Source organism: Canis lupus, chromosome 23 (genome assembly GCF_011100685.1).
Source record: "Canis lupus familiaris isolate Mischka breed German Shepherd chromosome 23, alternate assembly UU_Cfam_GSD_1.0, whole genome shotgun sequence".
NCBI classification, from domain to species: domain Eukaryota; kingdom Metazoa; phylum Chordata; class Mammalia; order Carnivora; family Canidae; genus Canis; species Canis lupus.
The window spans coordinates 52,969,089-52,989,483 of NC_049244.1; the positions used below are offsets into that span (position 1 = coordinate 52,969,089).

Below are 20,395 nucleotides of genomic sequence, written 5' to 3' on the forward strand. Positions count from 1 at the left end.
TCACCGTCAGCTGACGAAGACCCTTAATCCCGCCTGACACCTGCGGACAGCCCCCCAGCAGGCCCACGGGTTGCAGGACTAGGCTGTGAGCGTCCTTGAGAGACTGTTCCCACATTCCACAGGTGCCGTCCCGTGTCTTCCTGGAACGAAGGGCTCAGGGGTTTATGCATTTAATCAGGCTTGGCCCCGTGCGGTCCTTAAAGCTGGGAGGCGAGACCCTGGCTGTCCCTGAGCTGCCCTATGACCCCACATCCTGCTTGCACAGCAGCCGACTTCTCCAAGGACAACCAAACCCTCCAAAATCAGGGAAATCAGGGGACAGATGACCCAGGGTGGCCACTGCCTCCCAGGCAGACGGATCAAGCCCCGATCCCAAGCACCAAGCAGCTAGCCGTGGGACCTAGGCCTTTCGGAGCCTCCGGGTCCCCATTGGCACCGCAGGGCCGAGGCCTTGCAGAGTAGGCTCCCCGCTGCCTCGTTTCCATACTTTCATCCAGCAAAGGGCCCAGGAAGGAGACACCAAAGCCACCAGAATGGTTTTTCTCCAGAGCTCCCCATGCATTAGGATGTCTCGAAGCCCCTTTCTCACCTGCTGTAAGTGGTTCGCGTGTGTGGGGGTGGCCGGGAGGGTTTGCACTTCCTCGTCTCTCTCTCCCGCAGAGCTGTGAACACATCACGAGGGGCAGCAAGGCCCCGGGAAGTGCTTTGCAAATCTTCCGTAGCCCGGAGCAGGCCTTTGCTGAGCTGAGCTGAGCTGAGCGGCCTCCTCTCCCACCCCCTCCCTTGGTTGCAAGGACCCTCAGAGGACCCAGGGCCACCCCACGCGTGATGGCTCCTCTCTGAGTCCCTGTGCCTCCCAGGTTGGCTCGAGCTTCAGCCCCTGGTGGGATCGCCCAGGGGACACGGGCTGGCTTCTCCCTGCATCCCCGCCCCCAGCTCCTGCACCGAGAGCTCCACCCGGGCGGGAGCGGAGGGGCCGGGAGGGGCCGGGAGGGGCCAGGAGGGGCTGGTGCACGACGTGCGGGTGCAGGCAGCCGCCCCTGGTCGCGGGGCTTGGCGCGTGCCTCCGCCCGCCCTTTCCCACACCCTGCGCCTCCGCGACCGGGGCTCCCCCCTCGTCAGAGCTCCCAGGCTCAGCAGGCAGGCTGCCATAATTCTCAAGAATAAAGAAAACATTTTAGGGTTTGACAAGCCCAACATTTGCATGTCTGTTTTCAGAGAAATACCCATCTGGGGGGATTAAGCCTTTTTTTTTCCCCTCCCTCCCTTTCCAATCCCAAGTATGAAAACATTCTTGACATAGTTGCCTGAAAAAGGATTTCTAAAGAGAAAAATACCTCCCATACCCTGTGATTTCAGTGACTTGGTGTGAAAAGCACCCGAAAGAAAGGGAATGAGGTGGAGAACAGAAAAGAAAAAAAAAAAATCTCTTTAGGCAAACAGCTTGTTAAGCTTCCAGCAGGCGATGCATTGGGCTTCCTCTCCGGTCTCAAGAGCCACGCGTGTTGGCGCGGACTCATCCCCAGACGCTGGCCTCCCCGAGGAGCAGGGCCTGTGCTCCCGTGGGCCCAGGGCCGGGCAGGCGGCCCGGCGGGGGCAGGAATCAGGCCTGCAGCCCGGCTACTGAGCAGCCCCGAGCCTCAGGGAGCCCTTCTGGGGATGTGCCTCCCTCTGGGGGCAGCGGCCTCTGCAAACAGAGTGCATTGGACGGGGAGGGGGAGGGGCTCCCAGACAAAGGGCAAGCAGGGTGGCTCATCCCAAATCATTAAAGATTTTTAGCAGAAGGCGATTTCCACGAAAGCCAGCTGCTCTCCGTCGGGTCGGGTCAGGGAACTGGCGAACTCCTCAGCAGCAGGGCCCTCGACACCCTGACCTTGGCTCCCCACGCCCCGAGGGAGGCGGACTTGTGCCCGAGAAAGTGACCGGGGACTGGGCGGCTGGTGGGCGCGGGCAGATGTAGCAAAAGGCAATTTTTAGGTTTTGAAGGTGAAGGAAGCGTGACATTGGCCAAGCTAAGGACCATCCACCCGTCGGTTCTCTCAACCATCGAGCATCCACGGCGGGCGCAGCGCTGGTGACGCCCGGGAAGGAGGTGGATCTGGAAGGAAGGAAAACTCAGAGAGGCTCCCGTGGGCTGACTGACGGGGGCCGGGCTCCCTGGACAGAGCCCCGAGGCAGGTGGCCGGATACACGCCGGACGCTCGGGCACTGGCGGTGGCCTGAGCTCCAAAGCGCACAGGCCGGGGTGGCCCATCCTGCGTGCCCGTCGGGAGAGCAGTTTCTCCACGGAGCCGAAGAAGAGGAGCCGCAGGGAAGGCCCCTCTCCTCCAAGGGGTCAGGGCGCGAGGGGAGAGCTCGATGTGGCTCATCACAGGACACGGGCCGGAGCCAAGGCGCTCAGGGCAGGACTCGGGGCGAGGCCAGGGGGGGCCAGGGCACGGAGACCATGGGGCAGGGGGGCTGGAGAGCAGAGGGCTGGGCCGCGGGGGCCTGAGGGCGAAGAGAGAAAGGGTGGGGGTGAGGCCTGGACACTCCGCTTTGGGGGGAACCTTCCCTTCAGTCCCCAGGAAGCCTCGACTCTGCACGAGGCTGCCTGAGATGAGAGGAGCAGGGAAAGCGGCCGGGAGCCACCCATGTGTGACTTGTCCCAGAAGTTCAGCCTAAATCCCCCTCCCCACCGCCTCGTGCTGTCCCGGCGAGGGTCTCAGACTTCACGGCCGCTTCTCAGGAGCCCAGCACGTTCGTTCCTCACACAAGATGATGCACGCGGCCTCCCCGCCTTGGATTCCCCCCAAAGCCTTGCGCATTCCTCCGCAGGACGGAAGCAGAGGTTGGAGAAGCTTGCGACCAGCTTAAGGGACAAGGGCCCAGACAGACAGACTCCAGGTGCAGCGGAGCCGGGCCCGGGTGGGGTGGCTGCCCCTGGAAGGCGAGCGCGGCCACCCCGAGGCCATGGGGTGGCGGGTGAGACCCCGGCTCCAGCGCCCGGTTGTGCTCAGTGCTGAGCTGGTTAGTCACTCCCCCGGCTCAAGTCGTTAACTCCGGGAGGAAGCCACGCTAGCTGCCCCGCCTCGTCCCGGGAGCTTGCTGCCCTTGCAAAACCGATGAGTAATCAGACATTCCCGGAGCCTGGCTAAGCTCACTGCCAAGAAAGGTGTCTTGCAGCCCATGTGCTGCTGCTGGGGCAGCCACGCCACAGGCCCTGAGTCACCCTGGATCCAGCGGAGAACAAGGCCAGACTTGCCCGAGTTCAACGTGGCCCCGCGGAGACGGGCTCCTGGGGAGGAGGTCACGGGTCACCACGCCCGCCCGCCCTTCCCTGCACCGGCCCGGGCCGCCCCGCGTGGGACACACAGGGGTCCAGGGACAGGCCGGGAAGGACGGGACCAGCCAGAGCCAGGCGTGTCCTCGACAGACGGGGGAGCTGAGGCCAAGGAGGCCGTGGCGCTCGCCTCAAGTCAAGTCGCGGAGACTGTCACCCCTCAGTTCCGGGTCCCCAGCAGCTCCCACTGCACCAGGTTCCTCCAGCGTAACGTTGAGGCCTCGATGTTCAGGAAACGCGGGAGCGGAAAAATGACGAAACCCGCTCCGGGCCCGTCAGTGGGCAGGTGGCTTAAAAAATGAAACATAGGGGATCCCTGGGTGGCTCAGCGGTTTGGCGCCTGCCTTTGGCCCAGGCGGTGACCCCCGGGTCCCAGGATCGAGTCCTGCATCAGGTCCCTGCATGGAGCCTGCTTCTCCCTCTGCCTGTGTCTCTGCCTCTCTCTCTCTCTCTCTGTCATGAATAAATAAATAAAAATTAAAAAAATGAATGTAGTTTTTACATAACACGACATGTGAATTAGCCTCTCAGACCGACGCGACTGTCCGGGCCCCGACGCGGTCTCATCGCCAAGAGAACAAGACGCAGGAACCGACCGTTTACACTCGACCACCTCGGAAGAAGGGAAACTCGCACACTCACCCGCCGTGTGTGCGGGGCACACGCTCGCCTTTGCACAAACTGCGGGGAGCGGTGAAGAGCTTGCACGAGGCCCTGCTTGTGGCCTGCGTCCTTGAACCCTGGCCCGGGAGATGTGATTAAAACCTAGAAGTCGTAGTCCGCGCAAGGCTGGAAGTCAGCCTTCCTGAGGAGCTACAGTGCGTGGTGGCTTCTCTGGACACATAAGCATTTAAGCTGAATAAACGGCGGATTGATGATGGGAGGATGAGAGAATTAAAAAAAAATAAATGTTGTCTGAGCTCCAGGGTAATAATTAACTAGATGGCATCACGTTTTGGAAAAGCCAAGGAGCATAACTCACAGAACTTTAGAGCCAGGGGGGAGTCTCGGGCTGTGACGCGCCGCCGCTCCTGAGGACCTGGACTCCCAACCTCCGTCAACTTAAAATCTCCGAAAACTTCTAAAAAAAAAAAAAAAATAGGGACGCCCGGGTGGCTCAGCGGTTGAGCGTCTGCCTTTGGCTCAGGGTGTGATCCTGGAGACCCGGGATCGAGTCCCCCGTCCGGCTCCCTGTATGGAGCCTGCTTCTCCCTCTGCCTGGGTCTCTGCCTCTCTCTCTGGGTCTCTCAGGAATAAATAAATAAAATCTAAAAAAAAAAAAAAAAAAAAAAAAAATCTCCTGCTTCTTCATCTGCAAAATGGGAACCACAATATCCCCCTGCTGGGATTTTCGTGCGGCTCCCCCGCGATGGAGGCTGATGTGCAGGACGGGTGTGGAAGGCCTGTGCGCCCCGAGCCCGCCTCCCCCATGGGCCTGGCCCCTCGGGCCCAGAGCCTCAGCATCCGTCTGTCTGTCCCTCGGGAGGCCCCTGCTGCCCCTGCTGCCCTTTCCCCAGAGGCCACAGAGGGACAGCCCCGGGAGGACGGGTGCTCGCAGGCAGAGACCATGAGGGCAGCCACACCTTGAGCTGAATCAGCCTCCATCGCAGATTCACCCACGATTCACGATTCACCCCCAGCCTCTCCCGGGACTAAGCGGCATCCGGGGGACGGCCAAGCCCTCAAGAAAAGTGTCCCTGCAGGTGGCTGCATGCAGACCCCTGCAGCTGGGGGTGCAGGCCGGGGGAGTGGGACATCTCGGGGTGCAGAACCCACCCCTGGCTGAGGCCGGAGGCTGCAGAGAGGCCGGTGGGAAGGAAGCAGGCAGCTCGCAGAGTCCCCCACAGGTAGGGGGGTCATCCTGCACTTGGGTCCAGAGCCAAGGGCTCCCCCGTGTTCCCGTTTCGTCCCTCTACCTCCATGCAGACGGGTCTCGGAGGGGGGACGCCCCACTGAGGGTCCAAACACTTGTCTGAATGCAGGAGGAAGGCAGGGCCTGCGGAGACCCACCCCGCACGGAAGCGCGCTCGGCTAGGGCCACCGGGCCTGTCCTATTTACGGCTACTAATCATGCATAAGGGCCACCGGAGGCCCGGTCTCTGCTTGGCTGCACCCTAACCCCGAAAGCTTCCACCCACGTGTAGCTTGCACGGCCCCTGCAGCTGCACCCTCGCTCCTGCACCCCCCCTCCAGTTCTCCTCTCAGCACCCCGACCCCCAGGCACAGACAGGGCCTCTCCCCTTGGGGTCCCTCCACCTTGCACCGAACGGGCTCACTCAGTCGTTCATTCATCAAATACGCACCAGACGCCGGTGGGCCTGCCGGACGCCCCACCGGTGTCGCTGCACGGGACTCCTCGTCGAAAATCAGGCAGAATATGGGGTGTCTTCCACGGCCGGCAGGAGAGGAAGGCTGTTGGGAAAAAATCCTAAAGTGCGATGATTTCTAAGCAACGGGGAGAGCAGCAGAAAGCTGGAGTTTGTATGAATGCGTGATTATTTATTAACTATATTCCTCTGTCTTTGATTTTTTTCCCCTCAGTCACCAGAATGGAATCAATAAATGGCAACATTTTCCCATCTGATGATTTTATTTATTTTTTAAACTTTATTTATTTATTTATTTATTTATTTATATTTTTCATCTGATGATTTTAAATGAGATTACAAAGACAGGGAGTTTTAATTTCACATGCATTAGTTTCTGGGTCTCGGGTCCTTTTTTTTTTTTTTTTTTTCTCAAAGCAGATAAATGAGGTTCTAAACTTAGGATAATAAGGCTTAACAGTGAGGCGCTTTTTAAAAAGTGAATCATTTCTCAGTTCTCCTTTGCTAATCTCTCTTGGTAACATTAATTATGAGTTTGTGCGGCGTGCCCCAAGGCGAGCTCGGCTTTCCCAGGACAATTAAAGTTACTTAATTATTAAAAACTGTGTGTGCTGCTGCCCAGAGAGAAAGAGGCAGCCGGGCCCGGCTCCCACCGCCCCCCACAGGAGTGACCGGACACTCTGTGGGAACTCGGCTCCTTTCCCTCGCCTTTGTAATTCTTTCAATATAATCTATGAAAATCCCCTCGCCGCCCCTCCCACCCGGGCGGGAATGATTTAGAGGCGGCTCTCCCTGGGCTGAGAGCAGCCTGCCGGCTCCACCCGCCTCGGGGCTGGGCTCCAGCTACTGCCGGGGGCTGGGGGGCCGGGGCTGGGGGGCTGGGGGCCTGGGGGGTCGGGGGATCAGCAGGCGGGGGGCTGGGGGACCAGGGGACCGGGGAGGGCTGGGGGGCTGGGGGCCAGGGCTGGGGGACCAGGGGACCGGGGTGGGGGGGCTGGGGGGCCGGGGGACCAGGGGGCTGTGGGGCCGGGGACCGGTGGTTGGGGACTGGGGACTGGAGGTTGGGGGGCTGGAGCCAGGGGGATGGGGGGCTGGGGGACCAGGGGGCTCAGGGTTGGGGAGCAGGGGGCCAGGGGGCTGGGGGTCAGGGACTGGGGACTGGAGGCTGGAGGCTGGGGGGCTGGGGGCCAGGGGTACGGGGGCCGGAGGACCAGGGGGCTCAGGGTTGGGGAGCAGGAGGTTGGGGGCTGGGGGACCGGGGGCCAGGGGTCAGGGGTTGGGGGTCCGGGGACTGGTGGGGGACAGGACAGGGAGCCTGGGGGCCGGGGGTTGGGGGGCTGGGTGGCCGGGGACTGGGGGTCGGGGACTGGGGTCCAGGGACTGAAGGACCAGGGGGCCGGGGGGCTCGGGGACCAGGGGACCAGGGGTCAGGGGTTGGGGGTCTGGGGGTCAGGGACTGGGGGCCTGGGGGTGGTGTCCAGAGCGAAGCCCCTCTGGCCCAGGGGCACTGGAGGATGTGGAGCCCTTGGTTCTGGGCCGCCTCCTCTTGGCCCCACCCCAAGCCTTCTGCTCCCAGCAGCAGGACGTCACCCACACTCTGAAAATGGGGAGGCGGGAGGACGAGGGGTGCCACAGCCAGGCCACGAAGGCAGCAGACAACCCCAGGGGCAGATGCTAGTCTGTAACAGCCCTGCTTCCGGGAGGTTCTTTGGTTGTGCTCCTGGTTCTGCCCTTAAGACCCCAGAGAGACCTCGGGCAAGTCACTCCTGTAATTCTGAGTCTTGGCTCCACGGTCCAGGCGTCCTGCAGGCTCTGGGGGCCTCCAGGCCCTGATTCTCTGAGGAGTCTGACATTTAACCTAAAAACGAAAACTCAGATTTTCCCATTCCACTTTCTATTCTCATTCATTCAGCACCCACCCCCCCAACCTGGGCGCTGTTCTAGCTCCAGGGGTGGAGCAGAGAGGCTGCGTTCTCGGATCCCAGGCATCATCCTGTACCACAGACGCCAGGAAGGGGGAGGCTGGTTCTGGAGCCCCCCAGATGCCACACCCGGTCCCGACCCCGGCCCTTGGCCTGCTGGCTGCTGCGATCTTTGCTTTCCCCGCTTCTGAGCAGTTTGGCTCCTTCCTCCCCACCCCAGCCCCCTCCCTGGGCCCCAGATCTCCAAGGAAGCCCAGCCGGTTAGCAACACGCTGCCCACAAGCGAACGTGAGCCACGCAGATCATTTTACATTTGCCGGTGGCCACACAGTCAAAAGGTTTTCGGGAAAAGTGCCATTTATTTTAATGATATCTCTCATTTAACCGGTATGTTCAAAAAATCACCGTTTCAGCTTGTAATAAACATGCACTGATGAATCAGATATTTGATATTTTAAAAATGGAATCTTCAGGACGCCTGGGGGGCTCCGTGGTCGAGCATCTGCCCTCGGCTCAGGCTGTGACCCCGGGGTCCCGGGATCAAGTCCCGCATCGGGCTCCCTGCGTGGGGCCTGCTTCTCCCTCTGCCTGTGTCTCTGCCTCTCTCTGTGTCTCTCATGGATAAATAAATAAAATCTTTAAAAAAAATAATGGAATCTTCAAAATCTGGTGAGCATTTCACATTTACAGCACATCCCAGTACATCCCAGCCTCGCTGGGCCATGCTTCAAGGGCCCCTGGCCGCCCGCGGCCTGTGGTCACTACACCGGGCGGCCCAGGAGCGAGGCCCCTCACGTCCCTGACTCTCCATCACCCCTCGGTACTCAGCGCAGTCCAGGGAGGGACCTGTGGGACAAGCATGAGGCTCGCAGGCGAGATCCGGAGCCACGTGCCCCAGCAGGCAGGGGATGGAATAACCGAGAAGGAAAAGCACGCATCATTAAGTGCAGAGGTGGAGACAGAACCCTACGTGGAACTGGGCCCCTGCGGGGAGCTGCCTGCCGCTCACCTCCGTCCAAGGGGCCGCAGGAACCACCACCTTCCCACGGAGACCTGCGTGGACCCAGGGCAGGGCCGGAGCGGGGCGCCCACTTCACGGATGGCTCCGCGCTATTAAAATTTTGAAATACATGGAATGAGGACTGTTGGGATACCGGGCACCCCCCGGGTCCCCGAGGCCTGCCCGGCGCAGCACTGTGCCCGTTCCTCCCGGCCGGGCATGGGCGGGAGCGAGCGCAGGTCTCCGATGGTTCTGTGGCTCCACAATAGGAAGAGGGAGGCTTGGCCGAGGCCCAGGGCAGGAAGACGCGATATCGAGTGACTTTGAAGGGCCCTTTTGTTTCCGGAAAGGCAGCGGTTTCCCCTCGGCATCCCTGCCCCCGCTCGAGCCGCTGTCCCTGGGATCCCTCCACCACCTGCTACGAGAGCATCATCGCTCCCCCCGGAAGAGCCTCTGCCTGAGAGGTGGGGAGGGGAGGGAGGCGCTGGCTGGGAAGGAGCGTCATCCTCTCTTCCCAAAGGATGTCATTCATTCCCAGATGTCATTTCCAGAGGCATGATGCCACCCTGCCAGCTGCCCTGGTAAATCCTGGCATCTCCAGCCTGCGTATGACACAGAGCAGTGGGGCGGAGAGAGCGGAGCGTGAGCGTGGCTGCACGTGCGCGTGCCCACCTGTGCACCTCTGGGGCCTCGCTCTGGCGTCCACTCACTCATTCATCCCTTTAGCAAATGCTGGCTGGGCATCTGCAGCCCCTGTGCTGGGCCCTAGGGATCCGGGGGTGCCGGGCGAGGCCAATGAGATCTCACCCTCCGGAAGCTTACGGCCCCGCAGCACCAACAGGCATTAAGTTAGAAGGAATTTGGGGCCAGGGGAGGGCTCCCTGGTTGAGCTTCCGCCTCCAGCCCAGGGCATGACCTGCGGTCCCGGGATCAAGTCCCGCGTCGGGCTCCCTCCATGGAGCCTGCTTCTCCCTCCGCCTGGGTCTCTGCCTCTCTCTCTAAATCCCGCGGCCCTTAGGACGGAGCCGGCAGGGCGGCCGTCCTCCCCGGGCAGCTAGAGGGCCCCAGGAAGGCCCCAGCAGCCAGTCTTGGGCACATGGAGTAGGATCATTACCGTCCTTTTCCGGAGCACTTCTTGGGGTTTAGAAATGAAAGTCACAGGCCTGGGGGCGGGATGGGGCTAGGGAGGGGAGGCCCAGCGGCGTTTCTCCCCCCATCGGAGCCCTGAGCCCTGGGGAGCCCGTTCCTGGCCGTGCTCCCCGCAGCCCACGGAAGCTTCTTAAGGCCACGTGGCCGCACACACCACGCGCCCCGCCCCGGGGAAGGGCTCCTTCTCCTCCATGACGTGGAACTGGGGGCCCGGGATGCCCGGCCCAGCGTCCCCCCGCGTTCGTGAGCCCAGACATGTGGGTCCTCTGGGCGGGTTTGGAGAGCCGGTCCCTTAACGAGCGGAGGCCGGCTGCCAGGTGCAAGCGAGGGAAGTGCCGCCTGGCCTCCCTGGCCCCAGGGGACCACCCCTCCGAGCGTGGGACCCACAGAGTCAACACACTGGGCCAGGCCGGCCGGCTACTGAGTCATAGTCTGGGCTCGGAGCCTGGCGGCGTGTGTACTTTTAAAGCCTCCCAGGTGACCGGCTGTCACCTCAGCAACCAGGCGGCGGCCCAGCTGCCCTCGGCCCCCCCTGCGCGGGTCCCCCAGGCTGTGACGGGGACAGGCCCGGAGGAAGGAGACCCGCCAGACGCAGCTGCAGGCACACTCCGCCTGCGAGCCTGGGAGGGAAGGTGTGCGAGGATGAGCCGCAGCGTCTCTCGGCCTCAGTTTACCCCGTCGCCTCCCGTAAGGGCAGCGTTCCTACGAGTGTCCCCCGAGGGGGCGGCGGGGGCAGAAGGGAATCAGCCGAGCGGCCCAGTTCTGCTCTAGCCTCCCGGGAAAGCAAGCGCAGCTGTGGGCAAGGCCAGGTGCGGCGTGGGGGGGGGGGGCAGCTGCCCAGCCCCTGCCTCCCCCCTCCCCCCGTGCAGCCCCCGCCCCCCGCAAGCCCCCCCAGCTGCAGGGCCAGCGTATTTGCTTTCTCTCCAGTTACCCACACCCCTCAACGGGGTCACTCTGCCCCACGCCGGGGGCTTCTTGAGTTTCTAGGCAAACACTGGGACCCTGGGGCCCTGCAACCTTATCCCTCCTGTCATTAAACGCCGAGAGTCCCAGGGGAGCCCAAAACTGTGTGAGAGCCCCCCCAGCTTCCCGGCCCCGGCTCGGCCCCGACTTGGCCCCTCCCTGCTCGCCCGGCTCGCAGGCGCTCGGGCCCGAAGGAGCTGCCACAGATCTGCCGTCAAAGCCAGGGCCCCACCGAGGGCCACACTGACCCAGGGAGCTCCCGGGTGCAGCCCCGTCCAGGCGACCCCCCAGGTCCCCGTCCAGTCCTGTCCCCGGCCCCCCAGGACTTCTCCTGCGCCCGCAGGGTGTCAGCTAAGCCCAGGCGGGGAACTAACAGGGTTTTATGAAGACTCAGCAGGTGTGGGAAGCCACCCACGCGGCGCGGAACCACAACTGCCGGAAAGGATCCCGCCTCTGATTCTCCAAGCCTGGCCCGCCCTCGCCTCAAGACCTGGAGGCCAGAGCCAGCTCCTCGGGGCAGGGTTCCCGGATCCCTGCCGTGGAAGCGCCCGCTCCCTCCTCTCCCCGCGCAAGCACCCACCGCATCCTGCTGCCCCGAGCCTCAGGGACCGCTTGGGGGGCCCAAACCCAAGCTGCCACCGTGGGGCAGAGCTTCACCCTCCTCATCCCCTGCTTCTTCGAGGACCACATGCCCTTCAGGACTTTCTTCTCCCGCCTACCGTGGGGATGTGGGGATGCTGGTCGCACCTCAGCCCTGCACGCTCCCCCCTCCCGTGCACCCCCCTGCACATCCCCCCATGCATCCTCCTATGCATCCTCCCACATCCCCCAACCCCCCACACCCCCAGGCACCCTCCTCCGCATCCCCCCTCCCCGCACGCCCCCCACTCCGCCCCACCCTCTCACAGGTCCTCCGTGCTTGCTGGTGCTGGGCCCCTCTGCAGACTCCGCCGGCCTCACCCGGTGACTTCCCCAGGCCCCCTCACTGCCCGCCGGGCGCACTCCGTCGGGGAGAAAACCCAAGGAGCGGGACCGCGTGGGCTTCATCTGTCTCCCAGTCCTGGAGGCTCAGGGCCCGGGCGGCTGGGCCCCCCCCCAGGGAGGGGCCTGGGGGTCCCTGGACCTCCACCCACCGGGCTGCAGAGCTCACCCTGTGCTCTCACATCCGGGATCTGCAGGCGCCTCAGAGCACCCTGACCAAGCTGCCCACGCCGGAATCATCGTCGTCGGCATTTTACCAAAATGCTAGAACCCGAGGCTCAGAGCAGAGAGAGACGCACTTTCCCCGTGGCGCACCTGGCGGGGGCAGATCCCACGGCTTGCGGAATGGGTCCAGATTCCCCGGGTCGCTGTGAGGTCGCTGTGCCCTCCGCTGGTTTCCACTCGGAGGAATCGGGCCCAGGCTGCGTCCACCCCCAGATGCTCTGCTCCCCAAGACTCTGCAAAGTAAAACATGAGTCTGCCCGGGGCGGGGGCGGAAATGGGGCCCCGGAAACCAGCAGAGCACCCAGAGGCGAGGCAGCTGGAGCCGGGGGAGCCCCCGTAGGCCAGGGGGTGCGGCGGTGGGTGCTGGGAGCCCAGGAAGCCTGAGGGCGGGGGCTGCCTCCCCTGCGGTGCTTGTGTGGCTCTGGGGACAGGTGTGGTGGCCGCAGGGGCCCCGCAGGGTGGGGCGCTCCCGGCCGCAGCTTCCTGTTCTGGCTGACGCAGGGCTGACACGGGCCCCCGCTCACCCCACGGACGTGCCTGTCATGGACCGAAACCTTCCGATGCCGGTCCCTAGCCCAGGTGGGGGCGGGGCTGGTCACACCCAGAGTCCCAGCAAGCGCGGCCCCGGGCCCTCGGGTCCCCCAAGCCAGCAGGAGGGGCAGCTTGCTCCGTGGTGCTAGAGGGGAAACCAAGGCACGAGCCCTCCCGAGCATCACGTTGTAAAGGGGAAGAGTCCACATCTGAATCCAGCCGGGCCCCGAGGACGCTCCACCCCACCCAGGGCCTAAGGGCCGCGGTCATCTCGCTCAGGAGCGGGCAGCCCACGCGCCCACGGAGAACTGAAGGGGACCAGTGACTGGGACGGTTCTAGCTCCTTCCTTTGCCCACAGGGGACGAGCACGAAGGCCGAGGGTAGTGGTGCAGAAAGCCGTTTGCCCAGACGTCCTTGCCGGAGACAAACAGATAAACCTTTTTGCAAGTTTGGTTACACATTAACTCGGCACCCAAGGGCGCTGCCCCTACGAGCAGACAAAGTCCTTGCCCTTGGCCTGAACAGGCCTGAACGGGCCAGAGGAGCCCCGCAGCATCCGGCCACGCTCCTGGAGCCCATGCGGGCACCGCACAGCCGCACGGTGTCGCCCGCGGCCCCCTTGCCCCAGCCACCATGACCGGCCGACCCCAGGGGCATTGCTGGTGGCTCCGGGTGGGAGCCCCCTCTTCCGCCCGGATCGGAGCCTCTGCTGGCTTTCCTCGGTCACCCGCGGGCCGGCTGAGGGCCTCCTGGCCCGGAGCCTGGACGCGGTCGCGGGGAGCAGGGCGGGGACGTCCTGCACAGGCCTCAGCGAGGTGCCCACCTGCCTTGCAACGCAGCCGTGCACCCAGGTGGCGCGGGAGGAGGCCGCCGCGGGTCCCCTGCTAAGGGGTCGGTCCCGAGCCGCGGGGCGCGGGGTGGCAACGGGCTCGCCCACTGCAGTGGGTGAGGAGGAAAGGGAGCCACAGGCCAACAGACCCGAAGAGGACGGCTCCCCTCCGGCGGTGGACGGCGCGGGCGGGACGCTGACCTCGGGCTGACGCCCCAGCACGGGCCTGGGCACCCCAGTGAACCCCACGGGGCCCAGGCGCCTCTGCCCCCTGCCCGGCGCGGCGGGGGCCATCGTGACTCCCACTGGGGTCGCCGCTGCTCCACCTCAGGACCGACGGCCACCCCAGCCCCCTCAGGCCTCCCACCCCCCAAGCCCCTTCTCTCCCTGCCCGGGCTGCGCCTGCACGACCCCCGCGGCCCCGCCGAGCCTCCCCTCCGCTGCCCAGCCCTGCGTGAGCGCTGCCGCCCTTGCCGCCCCGACTGCGAGCACAGCCGTTGAAAGCACGTCCCGGTACACTCAGCTCTGCAAACCAGACGCTAGAAGACCGCAGCCCGGCCCCCAGCAGCGGCCCAGCCCGTGATCCCCCGACCAGTGAGTGGCACAGGCCTAAGCGCCTGCATGACCACAGAGCACGCGGCCCCCGCTGAGCTCGGGGCTGGGGCAGCGCCCCCCACTCCTGAGGACCTGAGCACACTGACTCCCCCAGATCTCAGCTGCTCACCGCCTGAGGACCGCACATCCGTGTGTTCTCCGTGTCGCGTAAAGTGAGCTGAAGAAGAAAACGTCATTAAGAAAGCATAACGGGGCGCCTGGGGCTCAGCGGTTCAGCGTCTGCCTCTGGCCCAGGGTGTGACCCCTGGGGTCCCGGGATCGAGTCCCCCATCGGGCTCCCTGCATGGAGCCTGCTTCTCCCTCTGCCTGGGTCTCTGCCTCTCTCTGTGTCTCTCATGGATAAATACATAAAACCTTTAAAAGATTAGGAAGGAGGAAGGATAGAAAGTATTGTGCCCATCTTCCAGCTAGGGAAGCCGAGGCCGGGAGGGACTACATGACTTCCCCAGGCCTGGTCCGAGCGTCGCACCCCTGTCCCCCTGGTGCCCAAGTGCACGGGGCTTCTGAAGGGGGAGCATGGCCCTCCCCCAGGGAGACGACGGGCCGATGGCGAGCACGGGGACCGCAGCACAAAGTCCCCTGGGGAAGAGCCAGGAGTCCAGAGGCGGCGAACACGTGCCGGCCAGATTCCACCCGGAAAAACGTGCTACATCTTTGTTTTCTTCCCGCAGCCCAATTAGACTGCAGATGGGGGTCTTCTTCCATCAACCCAATCCCTTTAAAAGAAAGGGGGAAAAAAAAAAACCCAGTGGCTTTAGGATTTTTCTTTTAAGCCCTGAACCTCTTCAGCGGCAAGTGCTGCCCTTCCGACCTGTTGATGTAATTGCCATAATTGAAGATTCCAGGCCCCCATGTGGGTGGACAGGGCCCCATTCATCCATCGGGTCAGCGAAGTGTAAACCTGCTGAGTCCTTCAGATGCCCTGGCCCTCGGCCCCCCTCGCGGCCCCCGCCAGCCCTGCAGGCGGGGCTCCCCGCGACGCTGGGGCGGCCAGGCCCAGGCTGCTCGCCCGCTGGCTCCGGGGACGGTGCCTAATTAAGGGGTCTGCTCCGGCCTCGGGGGGGCCGACTTAAGGCCTCCTGCCAATAACAAGAGCCACACGCATGGGGGTGGGGCGGGGGCCAGCGCCCTGCTGCCCGGCGCCCCGTTAGCACCCGCAGGCCCACGTCGCGGTTCCGCAGGGATGGCCCGCACGGCTCAGAGCTCCCGGGCGCTCCAGTTCCGAGAGACGACGAGCCAAAGAGCAGGAGCCCCTCGCCCCGGACTCGGGTGTCGCGTTGCACGTCGCGGCCCAGACTTCCCCGGAGTCCCCAGGGGAGCACAGGGGCCGCAGGGAGGATGTCCCAGGGCTGGCCACGCGGCACGGAGAGGACCTAGCAGGCTGGGGCCGGGGCTGGGGCCCAGACGCCCTTTGACCCTAGGACAAAGGCCGCCTCACACGCCACATCCCGGGCTGCAGGTGGATCCCGGGAGTCCTGTGCTGCGGCCCTCGTGCCCCTGTCTGAGCCCTCCTGCCCCCCACCCCCCTCCTCTCCCTGTGCACGCCTGAACACGCTGCCCTGCACCTCTGCCCTCCGCCCGCAGCAGGGCAACCGTGCACAGCACCCAGCACTCAACTGGTTCCCAGCAAATACTCACCAAACCTAATAAAAGTCGATGTTTGCTCCGGCTCCAAATCACGTTAGTGCACGGTTTTCATCGCAGCTTGGCTGAGAGGCCCCCCCACCGCCGCCGCCCCCCGAGGTAAAGCAGAAATGCTGACAATCGCATGGAGCAAATGTCAGAGATCCTGGCCCATTAATAAGGTGGTGAATGAGCGGGAAGGGTTCAGTGTGCGTGACTCCAATTCCCGGCACAGCGGTGGATCCCAAACACCAACCACATCCTGGGTGCTGACGACAGCGGACACCCCGGGCTCCTCCGGAAGCCCCCGCACAGCCTCTCTCCCCCACCCCCTTCCACCTCCCCAGCCTCTGTGCAATCCCAGAGACCCTACCCCTTGCATCACGTGACCCGATTTCCTCTGCGGGAAGCCTGCACTGGACCTCCTCGGCCTGGCGCAGCTCGATGCCATCGTGTTCCGCTGCTCTCTGGGGCGCTTCTTCCCCTTCGGTTGGGTGCGCCCCTTGCCCGGCCCAGACACTGCAGGACACAGGGTGTGGTAAAGGTGAAATCTGGAGCCAGAGGACCCAGGTGTGAGTCCCAGCTCCAGCCCCAGAACCCTCTGAGCCTAGGTTCCCGTGGGTAAAATGGGGATGATGATGATAACCACTGCGGGCTTGGTGTGAAGATTAAGGGGTATAATGATGTTAAAATACCTTACAGGCTGCAGGGGGCTATAGGGATGGCGGCTGTTCGGACCGAGTCACGATTATTCCCACCTCCAACCCCGCGTGTGACCCTGTGACTCCCCCACTGAACCCAGCTCAAGCCCTGCCACCTGTAGGGCCTCACTGTTAACCTGAGGCCTCACCGAAGTCCTAGATTTTAAGGCCTCACCCACAAACGGCCTTGACGTGTCCACTGGGTCTCACACGGGGTAGCCTGGGAGCTCTAGCCTTTGGCCGTTCACTCGTACGTCAGACGACGCAAAAATTTAGGTTGCTTACAATCTAAAAATACACACACTTATAGTAGCGAAGCTCAAGAAACAAATGGAGGGAAAATCCGAAACGTCCCTGAGGGGAAGAAAGGGACGATCACGTTAGACGGCCAGGCTAGCGGGCTACGGCCCGTCAGTACCCTTGGGGACAAGCCTCATTTTCTCTTCCTCACCCTTCTGTGGGGGAAGGACTCGAACACTGAGGGCCTCATGGCGGGGGCGAGGGGGCTGGAGGGGAACTTCGCTGCCTCTGTCCTCCTGGGAGGAGGGTAGCTAAGGAGACTAGCGAGCACCACACGCACCGGGAGGCGGTCACGGAAGTCATGAAGCTACCCCTGCCCTTGGTGCCTCAGCTCATCTCAGCAGGACACACGCCTGTTGTCCGCCCCTCCCAGGCTTCGGTCACAGGCCACCTGCAAGAGGAATCACCTCTCATTGCCCACCACCGCCACCACCACCACCGAGCAGGACAGTCACTGTTCTCCCACTGCTGCGACACTACCAGCTTTCTAGAAGCAAGCCCACAATCTCTCCTTGCAGTACTTTAAACACAGGACTCCGGGTCTGCTGGGCTGAACATGCGGGCCTGACCTCTAGCACAGGGAAGAAGTAGCAGGGGCCACCTCAGCCCCTGATACGGGGGTTAAAAGGCAACCTGCAGTGTTGGATGCTGGCCTCCTTACCAATGACGACACCTGATGTGCATTTGGCTTGTGGCCCTTGAGCCTGTTCTCAGTCTCCCCGAACAAGGAGAAGAGACGTTTTATTTTTATTTTTATTTTTTAGAAGAATCTTTCTTTTTTTAATTTTTATTTATTTATGATAGTCACAGAGAGAGAGAGAGGCAGAGACCCAGGCAGAGGGAGAAGCAGGCTCCATGCACCGGGAGCCCGACGCGGGACTCGATCCCGGGACCCCAGGATCGCGCCCTGGGCCAAAGGCAGGCGCCAAACCGCTGCGCCACCCAGGGATCCCAGAAGAGACGTTTTAGAGACGTTTACTTCCCATACGCACCAAAGGGAACTCTGAGCACTTAGAGCCAAGGTATTATGACCTGACACACAAAAGGAAACAAGGCTGGATGGAAGAGGTAAGACATCCTGGTACAAGGGACCCTGAGGGGCCCAGTGGATGCCGCACTCAGTGACGGTTGAGCAGAAGGTGCAAAAAAGCACCTTCCTTGTGTTGTCATGACACATAAGAAAAGCTCAGGTCGTGTCTAATTTATGATTCAATGTAAAGGAAACTGAACTAATGTAATTCAAACCGATTTCTCCGTGGTGACTCTATCGGATACAAGGACGGGGCTAAATTCACTCTCGGCCGTGCTTCTGGCAACAGACAAACGGCAGATGATTCAGAATTAATCTCATTTACTCCGGCATCCTATGGACATAAAAGCCGGCACGACCCTCTGATAAGCATCTGGCGACGTGTGCTTGGGCGTAAGCCGGAGACCGGCAGGTGAGTCCACGAGCAGGACGCTTCCGGTCGCTCTCTTCCCCCCCAGAAGTTTCTCAGCCCCTGCACGGACCTCTCCCCCGGCACGGGTCACACTGGCGTCACTGAACAGCAGCGTCGTCCTTATGTCCCCAACACCTGACACAGCGCACGGCCGCCCGCGGGCACTCAGCAAACATCTGTCCAGTGGATGAATGGGCGCGGGCATAAACGGAGTTAACATCACCCCAGACTAATGACCCCCCGCTCAGGGTCCCCCAGCTCTTCCAACAACTTGAGCAGACCAGGACTTGCTGTGGGAGAGCAGTCCCCATTCTCCGGGCCCCGGGGGATGGTCGGGGACCCCGACTGGGAAGCCAGCTGTGGGGTCGGAAGCAGCTCCGCCGACACAACCTGCAGGAGGCCCCCTGGGAAGGTGGTTCCCCCCAGAGAACTGCGGGTCAAGGTGCCCACGGGGCTGCTGCTGCGGGGCCGACCTGCAGCGGAGCCCTGCTCAGCCCCCGAGCTGGAGGCGGGGCGGCGCTGGTGCTGAGCTCGCTTCTCCCCACACCCACTGGGGCTGGAGATGCAGTGGAGAGGCTGACGCTGGATCCGGAATCAGAATACAATAAGCCTTTCATTCCTTCCGACTCACATTTTCCATTCTTTTGTTTTTTAAAAAAAAGATTTTATTTATTCATGAGAGACACAGACAGGGGCAGGGACCCAGGCAGAGGGAGAAGCAGGCTCCATGCAGGGAGCCCAGCTCGGGACTCGATCCCGGAACCCGGGGGTCACGCCCTGGGCCGGAGGCAGATGCTGCACCTCTGAGCCCCCCCGGGCTCCCCGACTGTTCTTAAGGCCGTAAAAGCAGACCCCTCGCCCCCCGGCAAGGCCGCTCGGGCCTAGTCAGAACCTTAGGCTGCTGTCACTCAGCGGGTCACACGACAACACTCAGGAGGGAACAGTCCAGGCAGGCGGGCTGCTCAGAAGGTGTCACTGGCGGAAGCGCGAGCCGCGCCATGAGACCAGCTGGGACTGTGAGGTCAGTCGGCCCAACAGGTAGGCGCTTTGTTTTCTTAGCCCTGACATTTGATGCCCCGCCAGTTATCCAATAACCCGAAGTGAGGTGGGTCCTGCAAATTCCCGAGTCTCCTTGGGGATGGAGGGGGAGGGCCCATGCGCGCCCGATCCGGGGCACCCGCAGACGCCGCGCGGGCAGCCTGCCCCCGGGGAGACTCAAAAAGAGAAAAAGAGTCGGAAGCAAACGTAGCGTCGCTTCTGCAGAGGGGCGAGCGGTGACGGCCTCGCGTTCCGCGTGGGCCCCCAGGCCAGCTCCCGGGGAGGAGGGCGGAGGTCACCTGCACACCGGCCAGGTCCCAGCTCTCAAGTCGAACGAAGCAGCCAATTCTCCGCAAATCGGCCTCCGAGAAAGCCGAGGGCCAGCAGCCGAGCGTGTCGGTTTGTTTGGGGGGAGTCCTGAGTCCTTTGCTTTTTGTCTCTTCTCCTGTCCAACATGTGCACACACAGGGCCCGATACGTGAAGATTCCAGAGCTTTCGCTTGCCCCCCCGGCCGCTGGGGCCGGCATTCCTTAGCTTCCCTGGGCCTCTCCATGCACCAGTCCATCCCCGCCTCCACCGCCACGTGACCCTCTTCTCCCCGGGTGTCCGCCCGTCTTCTCCTGGTCCTGCAAGGACTCCAGTCCTATTGGATGGGGCCCACCCTACTCGACCTCATTCTTAGCTGACTACATCTGCAACCTGCCTTCAACAAACCTCTAACGACCCATATTTCTGAATAAAGTCACATCCTGAAGTATGGGGGGCATTGGGATTTCGACATCTTTTTTAAGACGACACAGTTTGGCCCATAATAGGGGATGGCCCCCCAACAGCCGTACGAGGAACAGCACCCGCAAAGGTGCGGTCAGGCCTGGGAAGGCCCTTCGCTCCGGGGACATGGGGACATCTGTGAGTCCTCCCGAAGCGGGGGACCTTTGTTCATCAGTCCTGTGAGCAGAGCTACTAAGCCCCTGGTCCACGTCCTACACGTGCTGGCTGTGGGTAAGGGACATAAGATGCGGTCCCAGGTATGGGGCCAGGGCACAGGAGCCCGTCCCCAGCCCCTGCACGGCCGTGTGTACGCGGCCCCGGGCAGCCTTTGCAGCAGGCCCCCCCATGCTCTGGGGAGTTGCCTTGTGAGGAGCCTTTGGAAAGAGAAAAAAAACGAGGCGATAAGGGGTTAGTTAGCGCAGAGGGTGCTACAGAGCGGAGGAGCCCAAGACCAAGAGTCAGGGAGGCGTCGGGGAAGAATCATAGGATTCCAGCGTCGGAAAGAATTTTCTAGACTCTCTGAGCTGGTGGTTTTCAAGCTTAAACACAAAAACCAGTGGAACACTTTGAACAAAATCGTATGAGGACGTGGAACGTGCGAACAAGCCAAAGCCGAACGGTGCTGGCGGAAGGACCGAGAGGGCTCCTGAGGGC

General features: G+C 62.6%; 1 protein-coding gene across 2 annotated transcripts; it reads right to left on the reverse strand.

Annotated features, from left to right (window-relative positions):
* Positions 1 to 7,101: 7,101 nt before the first annotated feature.
* On the reverse strand, positions 7,102 to 12,874 carry LOC119865455 (collagen alpha-1(I) chain-like). Of its 2 annotated transcripts, XM_038571331.1 has the most exons (3): positions 11,980 to 12,874; positions 8,581 to 8,681; positions 7,102 to 7,507 (listed from the first exon to the last, which is right to left on the reverse strand). In XM_038571331.1, exons 1-3 carry the CDS (start codon positions 12,627 to 12,629, stop codon positions 7,503 to 7,505), a joined length of 756 nt encoding a protein of 251 aa, XP_038427259.1. In that variant the 5' UTR covers positions 12,630 to 12,874; the 3' UTR covers positions 7,102 to 7,502. The 2 variants fall into 2 exon arrangements, with proteins under 2 accessions (XP_038427259.1, XP_038427258.1); XM_038571330.1 differs by lacking the exon at positions 7,102 to 7,507 and having other exon boundaries at positions 7,911 to 8,681; positions 11,980 to 12,865.
* Between the last annotated feature and the right edge of the window lie 7,521 nt (positions 12,875 to 20,395).

Coding starts and splice junctions, on each gene's coding strand:
- LOC119865455 (XM_038571330.1), bottom strand. CDS start 12,629: ATGTGGACTCTTCCCCTTTACAACGTGATGCTCGGGAGGGCTCGTGCC. Junction 8,682..11,979: donor GTGGGATCTGCCCCCGCCAG/GTGCGCCACGGG, acceptor AAATTTTAATAG/CGCGGAGCCATCCGTGAAGT.